This window comes from Amia ocellicauda, chromosome 1, assembly GCF_036373705.1.
Source record: "Amia ocellicauda isolate fAmiCal2 chromosome 1, fAmiCal2.hap1, whole genome shotgun sequence".
Taxonomy (NCBI): domain Eukaryota; kingdom Metazoa; phylum Chordata; class Actinopteri; order Amiiformes; family Amiidae; genus Amia; species Amia ocellicauda.
Window position 1 is genome coordinate 40,754,412 of NC_089850.1, and position 20,674 is coordinate 40,775,085.

General features: G+C 38.2%; 1 protein-coding gene across 1 annotated transcript in view; it reads right to left on the minus strand.

Annotated features, from left to right (window-relative positions):
* The window catches only part of rcan2 (regulator of calcineurin 2), a 91,587-nt gene extending 71,667 nt beyond the window's left edge, over window positions 1-19,920 (minus strand). The window contains exons 1-2 of the mRNA XM_066704938.1: window positions 19,747-19,920; window positions 15,859-16,076 (exon numbers count right to left, since the gene is read on the minus strand). Of these exons, the coding sequence (XP_066561035.1) occupies window positions 15,859-16,074 (216 nt within the window). The 5' untranslated portion in view covers window positions 16,075-16,076; window positions 19,747-19,920. The remainder of the gene's footprint in view (window positions 1-15,858; window positions 16,077-19,746) is intronic.
* Between the last annotated feature and the right edge of the window lie 754 nt (window positions 19,921-20,674).

Sequence of the window (20,674 nt, forward strand, 5' to 3'; positions counted from 1 at the left end):
CCTGGCCACCCCATGTATAACACTATAGTTCCACCACTTGTTGCTCAGCCAACAGAGTATAAACTCTTCTCATAAGAACATAAGAAAGTTTACAAATGAGAGGAGGCCATTCGACCCATCGTACTCGTTCAGTGTCCATTAATAAATAAGTGATCCAAGGATCCAGTCTATTTTTAAATGTTCTCAAATTTTCAGCTTCAACTACATCCAGATTGTGACGACTCTCTGTGTGAAGAAGTGTCTCCTGTTTTGTCTTGAATGCCTTGGAAGCCTAATTTCCATTTGTGTCCCCTGTTCCATGTGTCCCTGCTGATCTGGAAAAGCTCCTTTGGTTTGATGTGGTCGATGCCTTTCATGATTTTGAAGACTTGAATCAAGTCCCTATGTAGTCTCCTCTGTTCAAGGGTGAAAAGGTTCAGGTCCTCAGTCTCTCAGTAGGACATTCCCTTCAGACCTGGAATAAGTCTGGTTGCTCTCCTCTGAACTGCCTCTAGAGCAGCGATATCTTTCTTGAAGTGTGGAGCCCAGAACTGTACACAGTATCCAGATGAGCTCTAACTAGTGCATTGTACAGTCTGAACATTACTGCCCTTGTTTTAAATTCTACGCTTTTGACAATATACCCTAACATCCTGTTTGCCTTTTTTAATGCTTCACCACATTGTTTGGATGGAGAAAGTGAGGAGTCTCCAGGACTCAGTCACGCTTACCGGAATGCTCCTGTAGGAATTCATTAATTGTAAGCTGTAGAAGTGCCTGTCGTTCTCTACATTTAAAGCACAAATCGTTAGGTCCTGGCTGTATTATACTACATTTAGGTGTGTTTTGAAGCTAGCTTTGTGAGCCTAACCCATTCTGTCATGTTTGATAGTTTCACTACAGTTTTCACTTGTTTTGGATAAGGTTATAAAAGTTTTTTATGAATTACAAAAAGCAATTTCTCCTTGAATGTTACAATTCTAAAGCATTAAAGAACAGAATTAGTGTCCTGCACAACTTATGAATACATAAACTACAATGCTTTCAAACAAGCCTGCCATCTAGTGATCCGTTTAAGTCTTTTGCCTCTTTTGCTCATTATGCAATGTTTCCACTGCAGTTTTCAACAATGTACATGTCCACAACTTGAGACCAAATTCAGTTAATTACATTCAAGGGGTAAAAGTCATGACTGTTCTGGTTATCTAAACATTTCATAATAAGTCTGTTTCTCTAAACATTCTTAAGGGAAGATAAAACTTGTATAGTTATTCAGAGCCTTTCTTAATAGATATTTACAGTGAGAGTTCCTTAAACAATGTCCAGTGGACATGTGGGTTTGTGTAAAAGACACACATTTTCAAAACAAGTTTAACTTAAAAGTTTCTGGCACCAAAAAACACAGATCAGAAAAAAAAAAGACTAAAAGCTTACTGTGGTAGATCAAAGACAGTTTTGATTAACATAAATATCAAACATGAATAATTGCAAAAGCACATTACATTGTGCATTCACAGTCCAGGTGGTCAAAAAAGTTATAATAATGGTTAAGGGCCTTCATTCACATCGAAACCAAAGAAAAATGTTTTCTTCTACTGGGAGTGTGAAAATATTCTCTCAGCCTTCACTTCACAGTTCCAAATTACTAGCCTTTATGTGTTGCTATATGTTGTCCTGTTTCATTCCGCTGAAGAGCAAATGCACATACATGCATGCATACATACACACATACACAAATATACATTCAACTCAAGGTTAATAGTGATTTACATACATTAACATTTTCATTCCAGATTTAGTTATTGGTTTAAGAAGCCCTTCCTCACAAGTACACGCATGTATGCACATGCACACTCCCTCAGTGGTTGCTCTTAGCACACAGACATCCTCTGCATCATTCCCAAGATGAGTGACAGCTCCACAGTGTAGCCTGTGGTTCTTCAGCAGGTTTGCAATTGGTGCATCTCATTGCATCTGAATCTGACAACCCCATAAATGATCTACCAAAAGGAGTCCTGGGGATCTGTCAGGTGCTCCGCAGCACAGTGTTCGCGACGCAAGCTTGAGGTCACATCTCAGTGACAGTGTTCTTTCAGTTATAGCTGCAGCCTCTCAAGAGCTGCAGATCCCAGAAGGGTAAACCCACTAAAAGGCCTGGCATGTCACTCGTAATGAACTGTAGTTCACTTAAAAACAAGCATAGACTTCTAACAACCATACCCCCTACCCCTCGCCATGCACACATTTTGCAGACTATCAAAACAAAACCAGAGCCTTATTCTATGCATCTGATTCTGTTAGCGGATTCAATGTATGTGTTAGGGGAATATAAGAACATCACAAACACTCACCTCAAACATGTGCTAGCACCGTGCATTATCTTAGCCTGAGCTTTCATTTTTGATTAGTCATACATCACTCTTCAGAGCAGAAGAGTGATAGGAACAGAAGACAACAACAAATATAAACAAACAACTTAAACATCCACAAGTCCCTGGTCCTGGGTACAGCATTTTTGAAAGTCTGGTGAAAAGCCCATCCTTACGACAAGTGCCTTGGCTAGTTTCATACAATATACGACATGTACACAGAATTAAATACAAATGATTCAGTAGTGCCCAGACAGGGCCGGCCCTGAGCAATTTGGTGCCCTAGGCAAGATTTTAGCTGGTGCCCCTTGCATCACAGCCAATTCCACCACCGATCATTGTGTTCATTCACTCACACAGAAACTGCATAGCTTTATGTCTTTGAGATTTTCTTTATTTTAGAAAAAGAAAAAAAATTAAAAACAGTATTAAAGTGACAAGTGACATAAAACGAATTATAAATACAGTATAAATAAGAGTATTGCACAAACAAACAATATTACAGAAACCTTAGTGCAATATTCATAATGTAGCATTGTTCTACAGCCTTACTCACCTTGCCTTTCTTGCAGCAAACAAGTGACATAAAATGAATTATAAATAAGTGGATGGTTTGTGCAGCACACTTGAAAGAAAAAGTGTATTTCTCAAAATTATGTCATAGGTTAGGTTATTCCCCAAACAGCTGAACAGTCTTTCCAACATTCCCTCATGAATTTAAGGTAAAAGTAACTGACATTAACTCTAGCTATCTATCTATTTAAATTAGCGAATGTTACTAGTATCGTCCAAAGTAAGCTCGCCCGTAGTAACACTGCTCCAACATTAACTATGCAATTAGATAAACTGTTCATTCATCACATCACATTACCTCTGTCCTTATCCCATTTTTCCTCCTCTTCTCTTCTTCTTTTTCTTCCCTGGGCACCAGAGGGCTTTGGTCTTTGTGACATTATTTAAAGTAGGCTACTCATGCTAATTTATCACGTTTCATGTTCAGTGTCACTCACTGCTTCAGATAACCCCCCCCCCCCCCAATCAGGTAAGTTTAACTATGAGAGCAAGGGGGGGGGCGATGTGCGATGTGGCGGTCTGGGGTGACGCTGCGGGAAACACAGAAAATATGGCCTAATAAGCTATGTAGTTATGTTGTGGGGGCTTTCACTTTTTTGTAATATTTTGAATTAATAGTATTAGTAAAAAATAGTAAAAGTAATATATATATATATATATATATATATATATATATATATATATATATATATATATATATATATATATATATATATATATATATATATACACACACATACACCTTCACTCATTTGGGAACCCTGGATGGACAGCGCCCCTAGCATTTGCCTATTCCGCCTATGCCACGGGCCGGCCCTGTGCCCAGAGAGCGCCACACCTGAATTTCTGAATTTGTCAACAGCAGTCTGTCATAAAGACATCAGTCAGAAGCAGCTACGGTCTATTAGGCAGAACCTAAGCAAAGCTCCAACTGTTATCCCTTTAACCCTACTGGCTTACCACATGGCTGTCATGGAAGAGAAAATAACATGGCATTCACAGCACACATAATTGTACTGGAAGCTTTCCTATAATTTTTATTCGATTTTTTTTAAACAGTTATTTATATCTCCATCGTCTATCAGATTTAAATAATAATCTGTGGGTCAAAATCTACTGAGAGATGGATTTACATGTCATGTCAAGAATTTGATCTCCGTCTAAAAATAGTATTTAAACAGCTTAGGCCCACAAGTAACAAGAAAGTGCTTGTGGTTAAGTTATTTTACTTTCCGATTAGATAGAAACCAATTTATTTCAGCTGATCAAATAGGGTTTACAGAAATGTACTTGTCATACAAACCCCTTAGCATTCTGCTTTAAAGAACATAATTAATAAAGAGCAAAAAAACAAGGGGGCAATCTCCATCTCCAACTTCCCACTCTCAGGAAACAGTTTTTTCTTCATTCTTAGAGAGAAACAATTGGGACCCAGAATAAGTTTATATACTGCTTAGTGAGACAAGCTTGATTCATGTAACAGAATCATATTTATATTTCAGACATACAGAAAATGGATTCTTGTTATATTTGATATAAAGAATTTTTAAACAAAATGTATTAAAGAAATTACTAGTCCTTATATTTCCCCTTCTGAAAATCACAAACCACTAACCCTTAGCCTAAGAATAAATAATAATAAACATTTTATTTAAAAAATAAAAACGAATAATTCTAGCAAACTCATGAGAACAGGAAATAGAACTATAATGAAAAAAAAACAGTTAAATAAACTTAGAAAACTGGACCACCCTAGATGTCAAGTTTAGTTCCAACTGGAGTTCCTGACTTCCCACCCTATTCCCTAGACAGAGGAGCCACTTACAGCTCTCTTTGACTCTTGAATAGGAGTCCCACTCGAGGAGATGAATCACTTCCTTTAATTTCCTTTTATCCAATCAGAATACTGCTAATCTTTTCTGCAGCAGGCTTTAGATTATTTTATGTTGTTGGGGCACACAACAAGAGATTCAATACAGTTTGCCTATCCAAGCACTCCACATGCCTCCCCACTGCACCAGGGTGGGGTGTTTCCGAACACCTCCAATTACTGCTTTCACAGTTCGTGTCTCTCCAATGCAAGCAGCAATTCAGGACCTCGGAGAGCTCCCAAAGGCAGGTGTGCAGAGTAAGCATCGCCCAGAGGTGAGCGTTGCAAACTCGCACCGCTCGCAGAGGAACAGAAGTGATTACCTTGTTTCCATGAGGCAAACCCTTGGGGAGGCCGAGAGGTTATTTCCACCTCAGCTTGAGTGAGTGCGTTTCCATCACAAACACCCAGACAACGGGCAGGAAAAGTAAGGTCATCAATTTCTTAGTTAAAACCTGTTTTCTGTGGCGCAGACAGTCATGAACAAAAGTTGTCACACACTGCAGAAAAAGGGCTATGCGGACTTGCTTCCTAAAAACAGGAACACTGTGTCATGTGTCTTTGGAAGATAAATACAATTAAATGTTCCCTGTTGTAGACTTGACAGTGCTTGCATGCTTTCCAACACTACATTGTCCAGTCTTGCAGATCAGTGCAGATCAAAGCTCTCGTTCGGCCACAGTTATGAAACTTGCAAACAGCGTGTGAATGGTTGATCACAGCTGTGTGTTTCAGTGTATGTCCCTTCAGTGCAGTCCCAAATGAGGAAGGCAATAGGCCTCAGCAGGGCATGGAAGCAACAGAAAATGAACCTTGGCCTCAGATTCAAATGAAAGATCTATTATATGCAACACACATCATAGTGCTGAGTGATAGTGGCCTCCCCTCATTGAGGATGGTTTGACATTATTATGATATACAAACCTGCATTCACTAATTATTACAAACTATTTACAGGGCAAGCCTCCAAGTGCAGACCACACTGTGTGTAGAAATAATGTGCAGTAGTTATATACTAGCACTGCACCGGTGCTGAAGAACAGACAAGCTGCAGCCTGGATCTGCATCCTACCTATGCTACATGCAGCACACAGGTCCACCTCCCAACACCTTAAACTGGTAAACTGATCACTCTGGTAATTACATCAGCATATTGTGCCCCATTACACAGGCACATAAACACGCAGCAATCACCTCAATCACTACGGTGCAATTATTGTGCTTTTAAAAAGAACAATTAAACCTTACATTTTGATGAACTGTAAATCCCAGTGTGATGTGATACCCAAGTCCTGCCACAGATGTGTGCCATTCAAATGCTTGTGATTAATGATGGTGCCTGTTCTCATCTGGTCCCCCTTAGCTTGCTTTGTGATTCCTGTGCAAAGGGGGTCAGTCAGTCAAATGCATACAGTTGTAATAGAAGGTTGTAATGTAAGCAAAAGCCCACCACAGAACAAGGCCTGTCAAGTTTTATTACATGGTAGTTAATGTGTGTGAAGTTCAATGCTTTTTTGCATTACTTTGTTTGTACTCATGGCAGAACTTAAAATGAAGGAACCCTAAATTAAATCATGTCAATTCAGAGCCCTAATAATGATTAGCTATGCATTCTCAAACTTTATATTAACCTGTGTCTCTAGACATAACACAGGCAATTTCTCCAAAATGGGGCTCAACGGTTCAATCTGGATGCTGTCAGACTCAGTTTGCACTGATCAGAAGCCTTGTTGTACAAACCCAGTCTGTCATTGTAGCACACAGGACCCACACCTTGGGAAAACCCCTGCAGTTACCTGATATAACTCAGGCAGCACATCAGCTGTGAGCCACCGTTCAGGTAATGGGAAATGAGATGAAGGTCTGGGAGGAGCACAGCACTGCACTGGAGGGAATTAATTGACAGGCAAGATTGGTTTCAGCTGTGCTAGGTTTTACAGGATGAGGACAGCAAACCTCTGGAGCGGGTGTCTCTTTTAATTACCGTTTCACAAAATTTTGCCAGCTGAGCATCTGAACTGGGAAATTCCTGGATAATTTGGAGCATTGATGGCTAAAGTTAAAGTGTTTGGCCTCCGATTCAGCAATACTTACACAACATCAATTTGCTTGTTCTAGGTGTCAAAAAGGCTAAGAAGGAATTATCATTACACATTACACCCCATCCCGGTTCCTTAGTTGGGCTTGTCACTGCAAAGTGTGCAAGAAGGTTGCAAGTTTTGGGAGAAACAGAGACAAGTGTTTTGCTAATAAAATACTTGTATTTGTTCAAACTACAAACAAGTGGACATTTCAAATGAAATTGTATATAGTTGGGAAATACATTACCACTGTTACCATGCACTATGCTAGACTGAGATATCAAATTAGACATTAAGTTTATTTACATTTGTTTATTACATTTGTTTTTTTTATTTGTATTCTGTTCTGGTGTGGTTAAAGCCATTTAAGTAAGTTTTGAAGACTAATGTTATGAACACTAATCTATTCCCACAATCAGAAAATGAAAGGTCTTAATTGAACATGTTATTTCAGTGGCTGGATATTTCTAGGTTTTGCTTGATTTAATTTAGCAAGATTGTGCTGTTTATTGACCTCATTGAAAAGGGCTGGGATTGTTAAATACCTGCCTACCTATTTCAAGTATGTTAAGTTCAAGGGCTTTAATCCATTAACAGGGAAAAAGGGAAACAAAAGGTAAAGGGGACAATCAGGGAGAAGTGGGGTGGGAATGGGATACTTAATCTATGAATATTTAACAGTAATGTTCTCTACCAAATTGACAGTCTGTGATTAAATATAAATATGATATAAATTATATGTGTTCATTTTAAAATAAGGCAATAGAAGGGGCGGGGCTCACATGGATTGCAGAGTTATTTACATGGCTCATTATTTGAAATGTAGAGGTCATGAAAGTGCACAATTTAAAGAATGCGTGAACATCATCTTCCTCTTGCCCACAATAGAAAAGGGTCTAAGTAGCATGCATAGTTTTAGTGTGTCCAAAACAGGAAGCTGGGATTCCAAATGAAAGGATTCTTATACATCTGCTTCTGTTTGTTTTTATTTGTTTGTTTTTTTAAATGGCACAGCTCTTGCATTATCAGGTATTTATTTAACTATAAATGCTATAGTGAGGCAAAACATAGGCACTTAGATAAGTCCTCAGTTAAGCCCAGTTTGATGTCCCTGTTTAAGTGCTATTTGTTCTAAAAATCTAAATACAACCAAATAATCTGGGATATACAGGATATATCATCTGGGAGAGGATGTCAACACTAAAGATGGAATTTATTAAATGTATTATGCCTTGAACTGCACTGTATTATTGCTCTTTGTAAGTTGCCCTGGAGAAGGGCATCTGCTAAGAAATAAATATTATTATTATTATTAATAATAATAATAATAATAATAATAATAATAATAATAATAATAATAATAATTATTATTATTATTATTATTAATAATAATAATAATAATAATAATATTATTATTAAGTAAATTAAATAACTTCAAAACGAAAGGGAAAAAAGCAAACAAAGGCAATTCAATAGCTTTGCTGATGTCAGGCCATTAGCTGCACTTACATTAGCTGTATGTGACTCATATAGGCTTTCAATAAGAAAAACCGAAGCAGAAAAAAAACTCTCCATTTCCACAAGGTATGTAAATTACACTCATTAAAGAAGATAGGCAAAACAGCAGAAGGGTTGCTCAATGTGATGCATAAGCAACATCTATTAAACTGCTTCCTGCAGACAGTTTCCTCTTAAGTAGCTGAAAGGTCTCACAGTTTCCTTTGGGGACCTTCTTCCTAATAGTGTAAAACAGTGTGGGTGTGATGCAGCATACTGATTTAGCCACACAGCGTTCAGCGATCCTCCTGATGTAACAGAAAGTCTATTAATGCAACAGGGGTGCAGCTAAGAATTGTGCCTATCTTTAACTAAAATACAGAAGGGATATTGATTGAAATGCCATTTATCCAAGATAGCAGCATGCAGATAATTTGGCTCCGAGGTCACGGATTGCGCGATTCCTCGTTCCACTGCGTCCTTCTGATACATCCGAGGATGATGAGACTCATCTAAGAGGGAAATGACAAAGCACCATGCGTCTATTTCTGTTACACTGTTTCTCCAAGCAATCTGTAACTGATGAGAAAAAAAAAGCAGGTAGGAAATGCACAAATCTACCAGATCCAGCCCAGCTGTTCACAGCACTCGTCATTCTTTACAAATTACACCAAAAGCCCTCAGAGTTGATTTAGTCTCACTTCTTTACATGGGGTGTTTGGGAGCTCTAAAATAGTTTTGTGTGTCTCCACTTATCCAAACTAGTTATAACTGGTGTGAGGAGCTCATACAGGGACTTATATACTAAGGAATTTGTAAAGTCAGTCTGATCTACATTTGGCTGCAGAATAAGGGGCATCGAAGATTTCGCTTGGAACACAACACTGTGTTTACATTCAATCTGACCTGGAGGGTAAGGGACAAATGAACTATTAAGTAAAATAGAATCCCACACAAAGTAATGTGGCGTCAGAGTATAATCGTCTCACTTCACGGCAAACGTGCCAAATTAAGGATGAACTATTTCAAACTGAAATGATCAAGTTGCTTGGCTTGTCACACACCAGATGTATTACTTAGAAGACATTCCACACAAACAATAATTGAAAATTTATGGAAATGCAGGCTCTTACAAAGGCTGCTCAAGCGGTCAAACTTCTAGTGACAAAATACAGCCGAGCTACATCTGAAATGGGGATGGGGTGCCTTTGGTAGACCAAAGCACCGAGATTTCTCATCCAGCATTTAATTCAAATGCCTTCTTGATATTACTTATTGATATGTCTGTACCAAGACCCAAATGATCAGATTTAAATGTAAAATAGAATTAAAAAAGAATATATTAGAAAAATAATGATTTATACATATGGAAGTAAGAAAGTAAAAACTAAACTTTAAAATCTGTTTTTAATATTATGGACTACTGAAGTCGGCAGTAGTAGTATATGCGAGATATCTTGTAGCTAGTATCACTACAGCAAAACTTTGAATTCTAGTAACTTGAGGCATGTTGCTACAGAGAGAAGTGTGCATTGTCATTGAGTGGTCATGTAAAACTGTCAGAATACAACTCAGACACCATGTGATCTACTGATATGTTTCAGTATCGGCACAACTCTGGATACAAACATACTTGCATATTCATTTACTCATTTCCAAAGTGAAACATAGAACAAACATTTAAACTGACAAGTAAGTGCTGATACTTTAAATGTATATTGACTATGTATTTGACCTTTGAATGCTTAGCTTTAGAACAGGCGCAATGTTCTCCTTACTTTTTATTTTATTTTTACAAACAGCTTAAAAAATGCCTTGAAAGGTTCTAAATGTGCCGAAGTTATTTATATTCCTTTAATGCAACACTAGCAAGTTTAAATACACTGTATCTCAGAGTGTATTTTTTAAGTAATTTAAATAGGTCAATTCAATATTTAAAAGGATCACAGCCCTAAAAAATGTTGAGTTCTTTTCCACTATCTTCATTGATGGTCCCTTAAAATATGCTGATTCAGTTTCACTGCCTAGAACCCTTCCAAAACCTAATGGTGGTCTTTCCCCAATGATCTCCCTGATGAGACCTGTGTACATCATAAGCAAAACCTTTCAAATGTGTCTGTAGGAATGCCACTGAAACACTGATTCAGATACATTACTTTAAACTGTGTGCTTCCTATAAGGTTAATGGATATTTAAGTATGGCAATCACGTGTCATAAGCATGAAACTGGTCCTTTTCTTCACAAACGGGCCTAGAGGGGAATCTCCCGTGGGACATTTCTTAACAGATGGCTGGTTCAGGTCAGACTGCACTGAATAGCCTTTTCTGGGAGCAAACAGGTGCTGTCACAGTGGGCTTAAGTGACTGAATGATTAATTAAAATTCCTTTGGTCCAGACAGGGAAAAATCAGGAGCGGTCCATTTGTCTCACATTTACCATGATAACTAACACCGATGGAGTGGGAGCCAAGAGTGTATAGCCAGCGGTCACCTGACTCGACACCAGCCTCCTGGCCTCAGGCAGGGTCATCAGGGTTTGGCCGAGAGGAGAGCGTACATGTCAACTGTACACAGATACAAGCATACAGAAGGGAACCTAGATCTGGGCACTCCAAAGTGGGGAAAGTAGCACAGCAAATAGGCAGGAAAACAGTCTCTATTGTTGTGCAGGTTCACTCAAGTTTACTTTGTTATTTCCATTGCCTCGCATGGCTATGAACTGAGTCATAATAAAACACAAAGATAAGAATGAAGTTGATTTATAATTTATTTACTTGCATTAGATCCTATCAGTAAGATTAGAAGAGATCTTGTGTTCGTTGCCCTTCAGACACATTACGGGAATTTAAACTGGAATATCTGCTTGTTCACAGGAAAACAAGCAGCCCGGCGCAAATCCAGGATGCTTTGCTCATGTCACAGTAAAAGAGAATGACCTGCATTTGGAAAACTTGCTGAAATACTCTGAGTGCCCTCTCCTCTAATAGGATACTTTCATATCAATTGTGGAGTTAATCCAGGAAGCAGCTGCAGGCCTAATAGTCTTAGTGCAGCTTTTCTGCACTTTGATTACTATAAATCAGAGACTGCGGCTCTCCCACTCTGCTTCCAAGGAGTTCTCATGGATATCTATGGTGTCAAATGGTGTGCTGCCCCCCTCAGCCATCTTTGGAAGGCTTCTGGAAAAACACAGCGGGGAAGGAGGTGAAAAAGTCAAGCTCCCTACTGGGGTTAGACTAGTGTTACAATAGAATAGCTGACCAAAACACACATCATTATGTCATACTATGGTAAATAAGTATCAAAATAACAATAATACCATTATCAGTACAGTACTTTAAAACTTCAGCACCAAAAGCCTTATATACAAAAACACCGACACTGTATGAAAGGTCAAAGTTCAATCAGAAGGAAAAATAAACTAAAACAACATCCCAACGACTCAGCCCTAAACACTACTCAACATTTTGGAACTATGCAATCCCTTAGATTCCTTCGCACAGGTTGTGAGGAATTTGTAGATGTCAATAAGCTTTCACTCCTGCGGTCTTAAATGCTTTACCAAAGCGAAAGTCCCATTACTAAAATAGTATTTCAGCATACTCCCTAAACTTTAGGCAACCTTACAACGGGACTGGAGGGGGGAATCCTTTGCATTTCATGCTGCAGTAAACTATCCAACAGATCAAAGGCCATATAACTCACCACATAAAAATGGCATGTCCATATAAAGTAGAATAAATGGGGATGCGAGGCTGTTACATAATTATAGTAAGATGAAACACCTTCAAATATATATAAGCACAGTAAAACTGGGGGTATATATAGATATAGTATTTTAAACATTTCCACTGTTTCAATGTAGTCGATAAAACAATTTCAAATCGACCTAACCTTGGATCTGTCGTTAAATATTGAATGTTAGTTTTTTTAATTAAAAATGATAAAGACTTGTCAATATGCAGTGGGCAGAAAATGGCCTTAAAAGGTGAGGAAAGTTAGTGGCCAGATAGAGGTAATGTTATTGGTACCAGGAACCTTAACAATGAAATACGAATTCCATTCTGCCCCCTGAGCAATCACATCATCAGATGGGGTGATTTTCCACACTTCCCCAGACATGCTGGCTATTCTTAGACAAGTAAAAACACTACATATCTAAAAATAGACGTGATTCATCACTTCAAGGTTTCAGCGAGGTAATGTTATCAGGGACTGTTAAATTGATTCAGGGTTTATAGTAAGTAACTTAAAACAGCAGCTTACTCTGGGAGTTGTATCTCAAAAACAACACCTCCCACAACAGACCCTGAACAACGCAACAGTTCAGCGAAACACTAACAGCAGACCGTATAGATATACATTTGAAAAAAGACATGCAAAATCACTTAACACACCTATACTCCAGGAATGGATTTTGCACACTATGAATACAAACACAACAAAACACTGCATATTTGCCAGTGCTACAGAATGTGATTAAAGTCTTATGTCATACAGACACATTTCTCATAAAATTAGGCTCAGAAATGTGTACAGCTCTGCGCTTTTGCAGAGTTGCACTTGATTTTATATTTCTTCTGCAACTTAGAAAATTAGAAGAAAAAATATTTGAGTGCAGGAGACCAGTCCAATATGAGGCTTATCTTCAGGAAAATATCACACCAGCTCATGATTCTTTTAAATTCTAGTAAAAGAAATGCCATACTTAATTCAGACTTCAGTTCTTCATGCAGAATGTTTTGCGATTAGCACTATAGCTTGCCAAGGAAGTCACTTTTTGAACACTCACAATTTCGGGCATGGATTTGTCATATAGCTTTCAGCACGAAACGTCTGTACTCTTGCAGTGCAAACTGGGCAGAAGCAGCAACTTATCTTGCAATTGACTTCTCTTGCCTGTTAAACTCAGACACAACTGAAAAAATAAAATGGTATCATGACACTTGCCCAGACGTATATTAATGGATTTTGATCAACTGTGGTCTTTTCCAGTTTCAACAGTGCTGGTTAATTCATACAGCTGGCCACAATATGTGAATCTTAAAATCACACGCCACCTCAGGGAGTATGTTTCTGTTAAAGCATGGCCATGTTATCAAAGGAGTTTATAAACATGACAGCAGTGCTCTTGTTACAGGATAACATTTCAAATTTGGAGGCCGAGAGATTGGCTACATCATCGCTCTGTACAGTTTTAAGCTAATGCCCTGTGGAACAGAAGCACTGCTTTATTACAATCCTTTGCAATGGGATACACTCTGTATTATCAGTCTCCTTGAAAGAGTTAGATTGCACTTGACTGTTGGGTAGCAAAACCCTCTTCATCCTGTAGTGTGCAACTGGGATGCTGGCGACAGGTTCAGGGGCTTTCGGTAATTCTTAGAATGCCTTTAGTTACAGGTCATTGATTTAGGCAGAAGTATTTCCATGTATCACTGGCTGCAAAAGTGAATCAGTGGCATTCCTATTTTGTTAGGACCTACAGCTTCCTGTTCAAATGTTTTAAGGTAGGCATATTTGTTTTTTGTTGTGGTTTTGTTTTGTTTTATACCAGCATGTATACCAATGTACAACAGCAGTCACAATTATGCACCTACATGTAAAATCCAACTTAAGTAGACCTGAACTATTATGTAACTGCAGACCTTTCTAATCTAAATATACCCCGTTGATAAGTATCACAATGTCCATACTTTGGTTAAGCAGTGTCTCATCAGACAGGGATATACATTCATCTCAGTTCAGGTGAACTAGTCAAGTGAAAGCCATTGGCAATCAGAACATTTGTATGTATTTGTTTTAAATAAAGTAACTGATTGCTCGGTGTACCTGAAAGAGCAGCATATTGTTTCGTATGTCATGAGAGTTGATAACAAGGGGCTTTTTCTGTAACCAGAAGAATTCAGTGAACCGGTTGACCTATAAAGCTTGATGCATCCCTGATCTTTGGATATTCTCGTGAGTTCTTTCCTATTCACCTCCCATTGTATTATCGTGTTATATTTCATCCCTCTTGCGTCTGGTTTAAGTAATTTGGATTTAGTCTGGCAGTGTATATTATTGCCATTCTGAGGCAAATACAAGAATGAAAATAAATTGAGTCTTTATAAATATACCGCTCACGTAAATTTCGTTGGTGTGTTGGCCAAACAACTGTAAATCTCCTTCACCACCTCCGTGTTGCATCTGATGAGAAACACGTTCAGTAAAATGAAAACAAAACATGTTTCCTGTTGCCTTTACATTCAGAAGGTCATTGCATTAATCAAGTTTGTGCCGATTCTTACATTCTTTTATTATTTGCCTGATGCCTTTATCCCAGACATTCTTAGCCGAATTCAAACAAAGCCGTTGATACAATCCTATAGTGACATAAACAGTTTTGAAAGCACAACCTAATCTCCACTGACTGCACAAGAGGAAGGGCAGAATATTGGGGGGAAGGGGGGGTCTAGCAGAGGGCTTAGATATGGACTTTTGCTGAAGCGTAACAAGCAAAATCTATAACACAATTTGCACTTCAATTTATTTCAGATTGAAATGTTACCAGAAGTTTCTCTGGCAGCTAAAAACAGGATTTAGTGCTTGGTTCAGCAGCTGAAAGGGGAGATAACCATCGCTAAGCAGGTGACACGCTGCAATGACTCTAAGGCAACTGCATTCACAGTTTAATTTGACAACAAATCTAACCAGGAGCTTCACATTTTGGAATCCTGCTAAAATCAGCAAATTCGGTTCCATCAGTTGTTCAATGACAGTATGAGATACCAAGACTAGAGATACTTATGTGACAAAGACAGAGGGCCCATTAGGCTCCGCAGACTCAGAGCCTTCAGCGGGAGAATACCTCTGGTTCGTGACAGTAGGAAAAAAAACACCAAACACATGGAAAGAGAGAGGACTGGAATGTTTTCATCCATAGGCTATAAAAACATAAGGGTATACTGGTCCCCTGGGCAATTACACTATCATGCAATCCACATTTTATACACCATTAATGAGAGGAAATAATTCACCCTGCACCAAAATAACACTCAAGCATTTCTCCCCAGTGTACACATCAAGACACTGACAGGAGACATACATCTACAACAATATATGTTACTGCACTTTTGAGGACTTTTGCATGTGTTCATTAACCTCTCCCTCCCCTGTTCCGGGTGTCAGGTTTAGGAGAGGGGGGTGCCATTGCATTCCATAGACTGTAGACCCTGAACTGCACAGAAGAGCAAGCATTTGGAAGGAGGATTTCTGTCATAGGATGAATTTCAGGTCTGTTGATAGATTGGGTGTGGATGATCTTTTATGAATATTAAATTACAAATATTGAACACTGTTAAAAACTCTAACCTTTGAGATTTCTCTTACTCACACACTGCATACTGCAACTATAGAAATCCATACAGGAATGGGGAAATTGGGGAGTAATTGTTCTGTGCTGGATCAGATATTTGGAAGCACTGTAAATGCAAGCCACTTCACTTACCCTTCCCATCTTCTCCTCAAACACAGACTGGTGCACATTGCAAGCAAAGAGGGAGGTGGGTAGGTCATTGAAGTCTGTGATCTGGTGGAAGTGGGCTCCAAGCACATGGTCTCCAGCCGTGGTCTGCAGAAGACAGAGCTCCTCTCCTTCCAGGAGGAAGAAGTGCTGGTAAAATGCAGCGTCTCTCATCCTTGGGAATAAAGGCTCTCCTTTCATTCCTGAAAAACAAAACAAAAGCGTCAACTCAGGCTCTTCAAAACCAACTTCCCACTATGTAATGTTTGCTAGTTTACAGTACTCTATGACAGGATGTAAAGCACTGAGTCTGGAACTAAACTGGATCTGACCAGCTCACATCTATCCTTAACGTATACAGTCAGAGCCTCTGCTTGCAGGACTGAAGGGGCAATTTGGAAACGCTCAACATCACTGCACCCTTAGATGCATTTTAGGTGAACGCAAGTCATTTAGATCTGGTTGATAACTACTTTAAATTAACGCTAAACATTACAGAAGTGTCAGTCTGTAAAAAAACCTGTTGTAGGAAGTCTAATTACAAGACATACAAGGTCACAAAATGCCCTTTGAGTGTTCGCAGTTAAAAACTGGCATTAGGATGACACTAGACTCCCTAAAGAGAGAGCATATAGAACATCAAACACCAACACAACAGACAGCCTGACTAAATACTTTAGCTTCAGGATTATACTCCAGTTTGATTCCTTTGTGATAAAGGAATATCATATGCATGGTTACACAGCAATTCATATTAATATTGAAAAGGTTAAGTGAATTATAGGGTGAATTTTGCCAGTTTAACTGCTTAAGCTTCTACAGGATTTTCAGATCATCTGCTATCTTTGTCATGTATTTCCTGGAAATACTGCAAATATTTCCTTTGTTTCCAAAAATAAAATGAATCAGTTAACATACGACAGATCAATAATTGTGCTTGTTTTCTCAGTTTCCAGACTCACATTCATGATTACGTTTACACAGAAGGAAGAAAACAATATCAGGGATAATGGTATAATATAGGCCTATATATTGATAATGATAAAAAAACACTAATGATCATCAAAGGCAATATAATTTACTGCTTCTAACTCATGCAAACTAATGTTTAAGTATCAGATCACATATATACGCTGCCAAAGGATTAGGTAATGGAACTTAAAGCAAGCAAAGCACTTCTTGTCCCACAATTACAGCAAGGGATCATTTCACACAGGAATTTCAAGCACATCATCGCATTGCATCAGTAATCTGTCATGACATGCCTGAATTGTGAGGGGAACGTCATTGTCACTGGCATCTTGTATTCCGTCAAAATGCTAGCAGTTATTGTAAGATCAATACACCATCAGCAGCTACACACATTGCTATAGATAGACCCATAGGCAAACAGAACTAATATGCCCTAGGCTAACTGCTCTAAAAATAGACTTAGGATGACTGAAAACATACACATTGCTAGGCAATCTGTGAAAATACACTGTAAACCTGTGTGTGTGTCATATACAGTATATTCACCATATAATTTAAGAATGCTATTGAACTAGGCATCAGATAGCTAAAAAAAAAAGTATATATGTTTCCTTGCAGATTAGAACATGTTAGGGAAAGCTGAATGCAGAAGACCTTAGAAAACGACTAATGTACCTCATTGACACTACCTTCATAAGCAACCTGACTGATTGATTCTGTTCTGATGGCCCAATGTCTGGGTTATTAAACCTGTTAACAAAGTTACTAAACAATTCGATTAAACTTTTATTTTGTGAAAAACACAACATGTATATTCAATTGGTTCTGAATAAATCGTATTCTCTCCAACAAGGGTAATTTCAATATGTACTGGAATGGTGCAGAAGAGACAATAGTTGTTTGTGCAGGGACACATTTCTTAAAACATTTATCATCAAAAGAGTAAATGCAAACTCTGCTTAATCTATAGTTTTCTTCTGAGTTTCAATTACACTGGCAGAACATATAAGAAAACATCATTATCAGCAAATATAGCCAGGTTCTGCTTATTTGTAAAGTCTTTAAAAAACAAAATGCCTTATTTAAAAGGGGGGAATACATTATTGTGGAAAACAGATTCACAAAACACAACATTCAAGATACATTACTTATACATTGCCCAGAAATTGTATGTTTCTTACAGTCATACAGAAATTTACATTTGCAGATGCATTATGAAAACAGAGGTACTTTACTTTTAATATTGAAACAATTCAATATTGTCTACAATTCTGAACAGAAATGACATTGAGAAAACTGACTTTAACCATGTATTAATTGTACCACATGCATCAATGATTCTGTTGTGAAAACATTTAATTCCAAGCAATCTCTTTATCATGTTATCTCAGCTGCAAGCCACTGTTGACACATAAGAGGGCACATTGGCTATAAATAGGACACCGTTCCACACAGTGCTGCATGGGCACCATGGAAGATCGTTGCCCGTGTCAATAAAGACTATAAAATGCTGCTCTAAAAAGGCCAGAGAGTGTTAGGCGGATTCTTTGAAACAGAATAAAACATATTAATGTTAAAGTTAAAACAAAATCATTAAGCATATTTCACTTAAATATACTTTTTTTTTTCATTCTGTGTAATTTCAATGTTTTACACAAAAATAGTCTAATAAATGGTTAGCAAATCAGAGTCTTCCCAATATAACATTCAGGGTATTCATTGTTCCCTACTATAATAATGATACACTGTTGCTGGGCTGCTGGGCTAGGACACAAGCAGCCACACATAGCCAGTTTAAACAGCAGAGTAGCAGGTGAGCGAACTTCAATAGCACTGATTGGGTTGTTGGTAAACTGGGCTTGTACAAAATCCTTGGAGCTTTGTTCTCACTGTACACAGAAACTGAACTAGTTACATAAGGAAAACCATTCATGAAATGCAAAGAATAGACAGATTAGATTTTATTATTTTTAAATAGCAGTGTTGAAAAAGGTATTGAATTCCATCTGTTGCGCTATCTGACCTGATGATTACGTTGAAGGGACAGACCAAAAGCAGCTCCTATTCCACATTATGTGCAAAGACACTCTTTTAGAAAATATGTTTAGTCTTTAAGCAGTTTTGTCTTGGTACTTGCTTTAGATTTAATGCATCTTAACAAAAGCCTTAACACTATAGTCAAGAAATCCACCATGTAAACCATTACATTGGTAAGGTACCAATGCCTAGCAGTAAAATGTATTGACAACAAAAACTGAAAGGAAAAAAAAAAGACTTTGGAGCTCATAATACCATATTTGGCATGAGACTCAATGCTTTGGCTTGCCCCACCCGAAACCCTTCAAAGCTCCTCAATCTGGACTCGGGTTGTGCACTCATGCACTTCCCAAATGTCCTTTCTAGTCAAATTAAATTAAGTTTATTCCAACCTTGAGTCCACTGCACAGTTACTCCATTAATTTCAAACATCACCTGTCTCAGACTGCACATATCACTGCAAGCTCAGGCAGAGTCTCTTCAGCGTAGACATCTTCTTATAAACCAGTAATAAAATTAATTGAATGAATGATTGCATTCTCCTTAAAAACGTGAAATCATAGCATCTTAATAAATAAGTATTGTGTAAAAATGACTACCTGCTTATATCTCTCAATATACCAGAGTAAAACTGTAATATGCATGAAACACAATTATAAATCCTCTTTCTTGTTAAAAGCAGAAAACAACCCGCGACAAAAGAGCAAGGAAATAAAAGAAACCAAGCTGAAGTGAAAAACTTAAAACCGAATAGTTGAGCAGGTTGAGCACATCCAAGTGCACTTTGTTTCAGCCAATGTGTGCAGGAGACAGTGAGCGCATCATCGTAATTACTCTTAAGAAATGAATGAGCGGCTGTTGTACCTGTAGCTGCCCAGGATGCGGCTGTGGATGCGCGGCTGGCGGCGGCTCTGCGGCTCCTCACCTTCCTCTGCGGATCAGCCGAGTCCGTGTGCGACGCGTGCGCAGAGAGAGCCGGAGTCGCCAGTGCCTGCAGGCAGCTTTGCGCTGGATGCCTGTTAGCCGCTAATGAAATACAGCTGTGTCCACAGGGGGCATTATTTGACAAACACACTACGCGGTGTTGTGTCTAAAAAAAGCCACGAATCAGCAAAGGTGCGTCAAAGGAGATGCGCGGTGAGAGAGAGAGAGAGAGAGAGAGAGAGTTGACAGCGAAATGGGTTGTGCGCAGTAACCTGTTCATGCAGTAGATGTGTTTAGCAATAGTAATATGTATGGTTAGTATGATGAGTACGTTCAGTTTTTATTACTACTATTAATTCGTTTTATTGTAAATATTGAGTATTCAGCAAACACGTTTATTGATTGATAAATGTGGTTTAAGGGCAATTAGAACTCATCTATTCTGTAACGAATGGCACAGAAATCATATAATCGAAATGATCAGTTATACTATGATAGCTATGCAATTGAATTATGCATGATATACTAATAAATGTCCTGACCAAAGTCGATTTAACGTGTTTTCAATACAGCCTGTCTTTTATAAAATGCATTGGGAGATTGCTTAGTTTATTGTTCCCCCGCTTGGCTAGGTACCACTTTTTCAATTATATTTTCTTCTTAATGACCCTCAAACCCTCAAAAAGTCAAACAATAATTCACTTGAATGTCAATCAATTAATTCAATCAATGTTCCTTTTCATGACCATATAATGTGACATGTTAAAAGTGGAGCAGAGCAGCTACAGTTTAGATGATAAGATACAGACAGATGATTGCCAGTTTTTATTTTGATGAATTACAAAGTTAACGAAAATTTGAACATTTA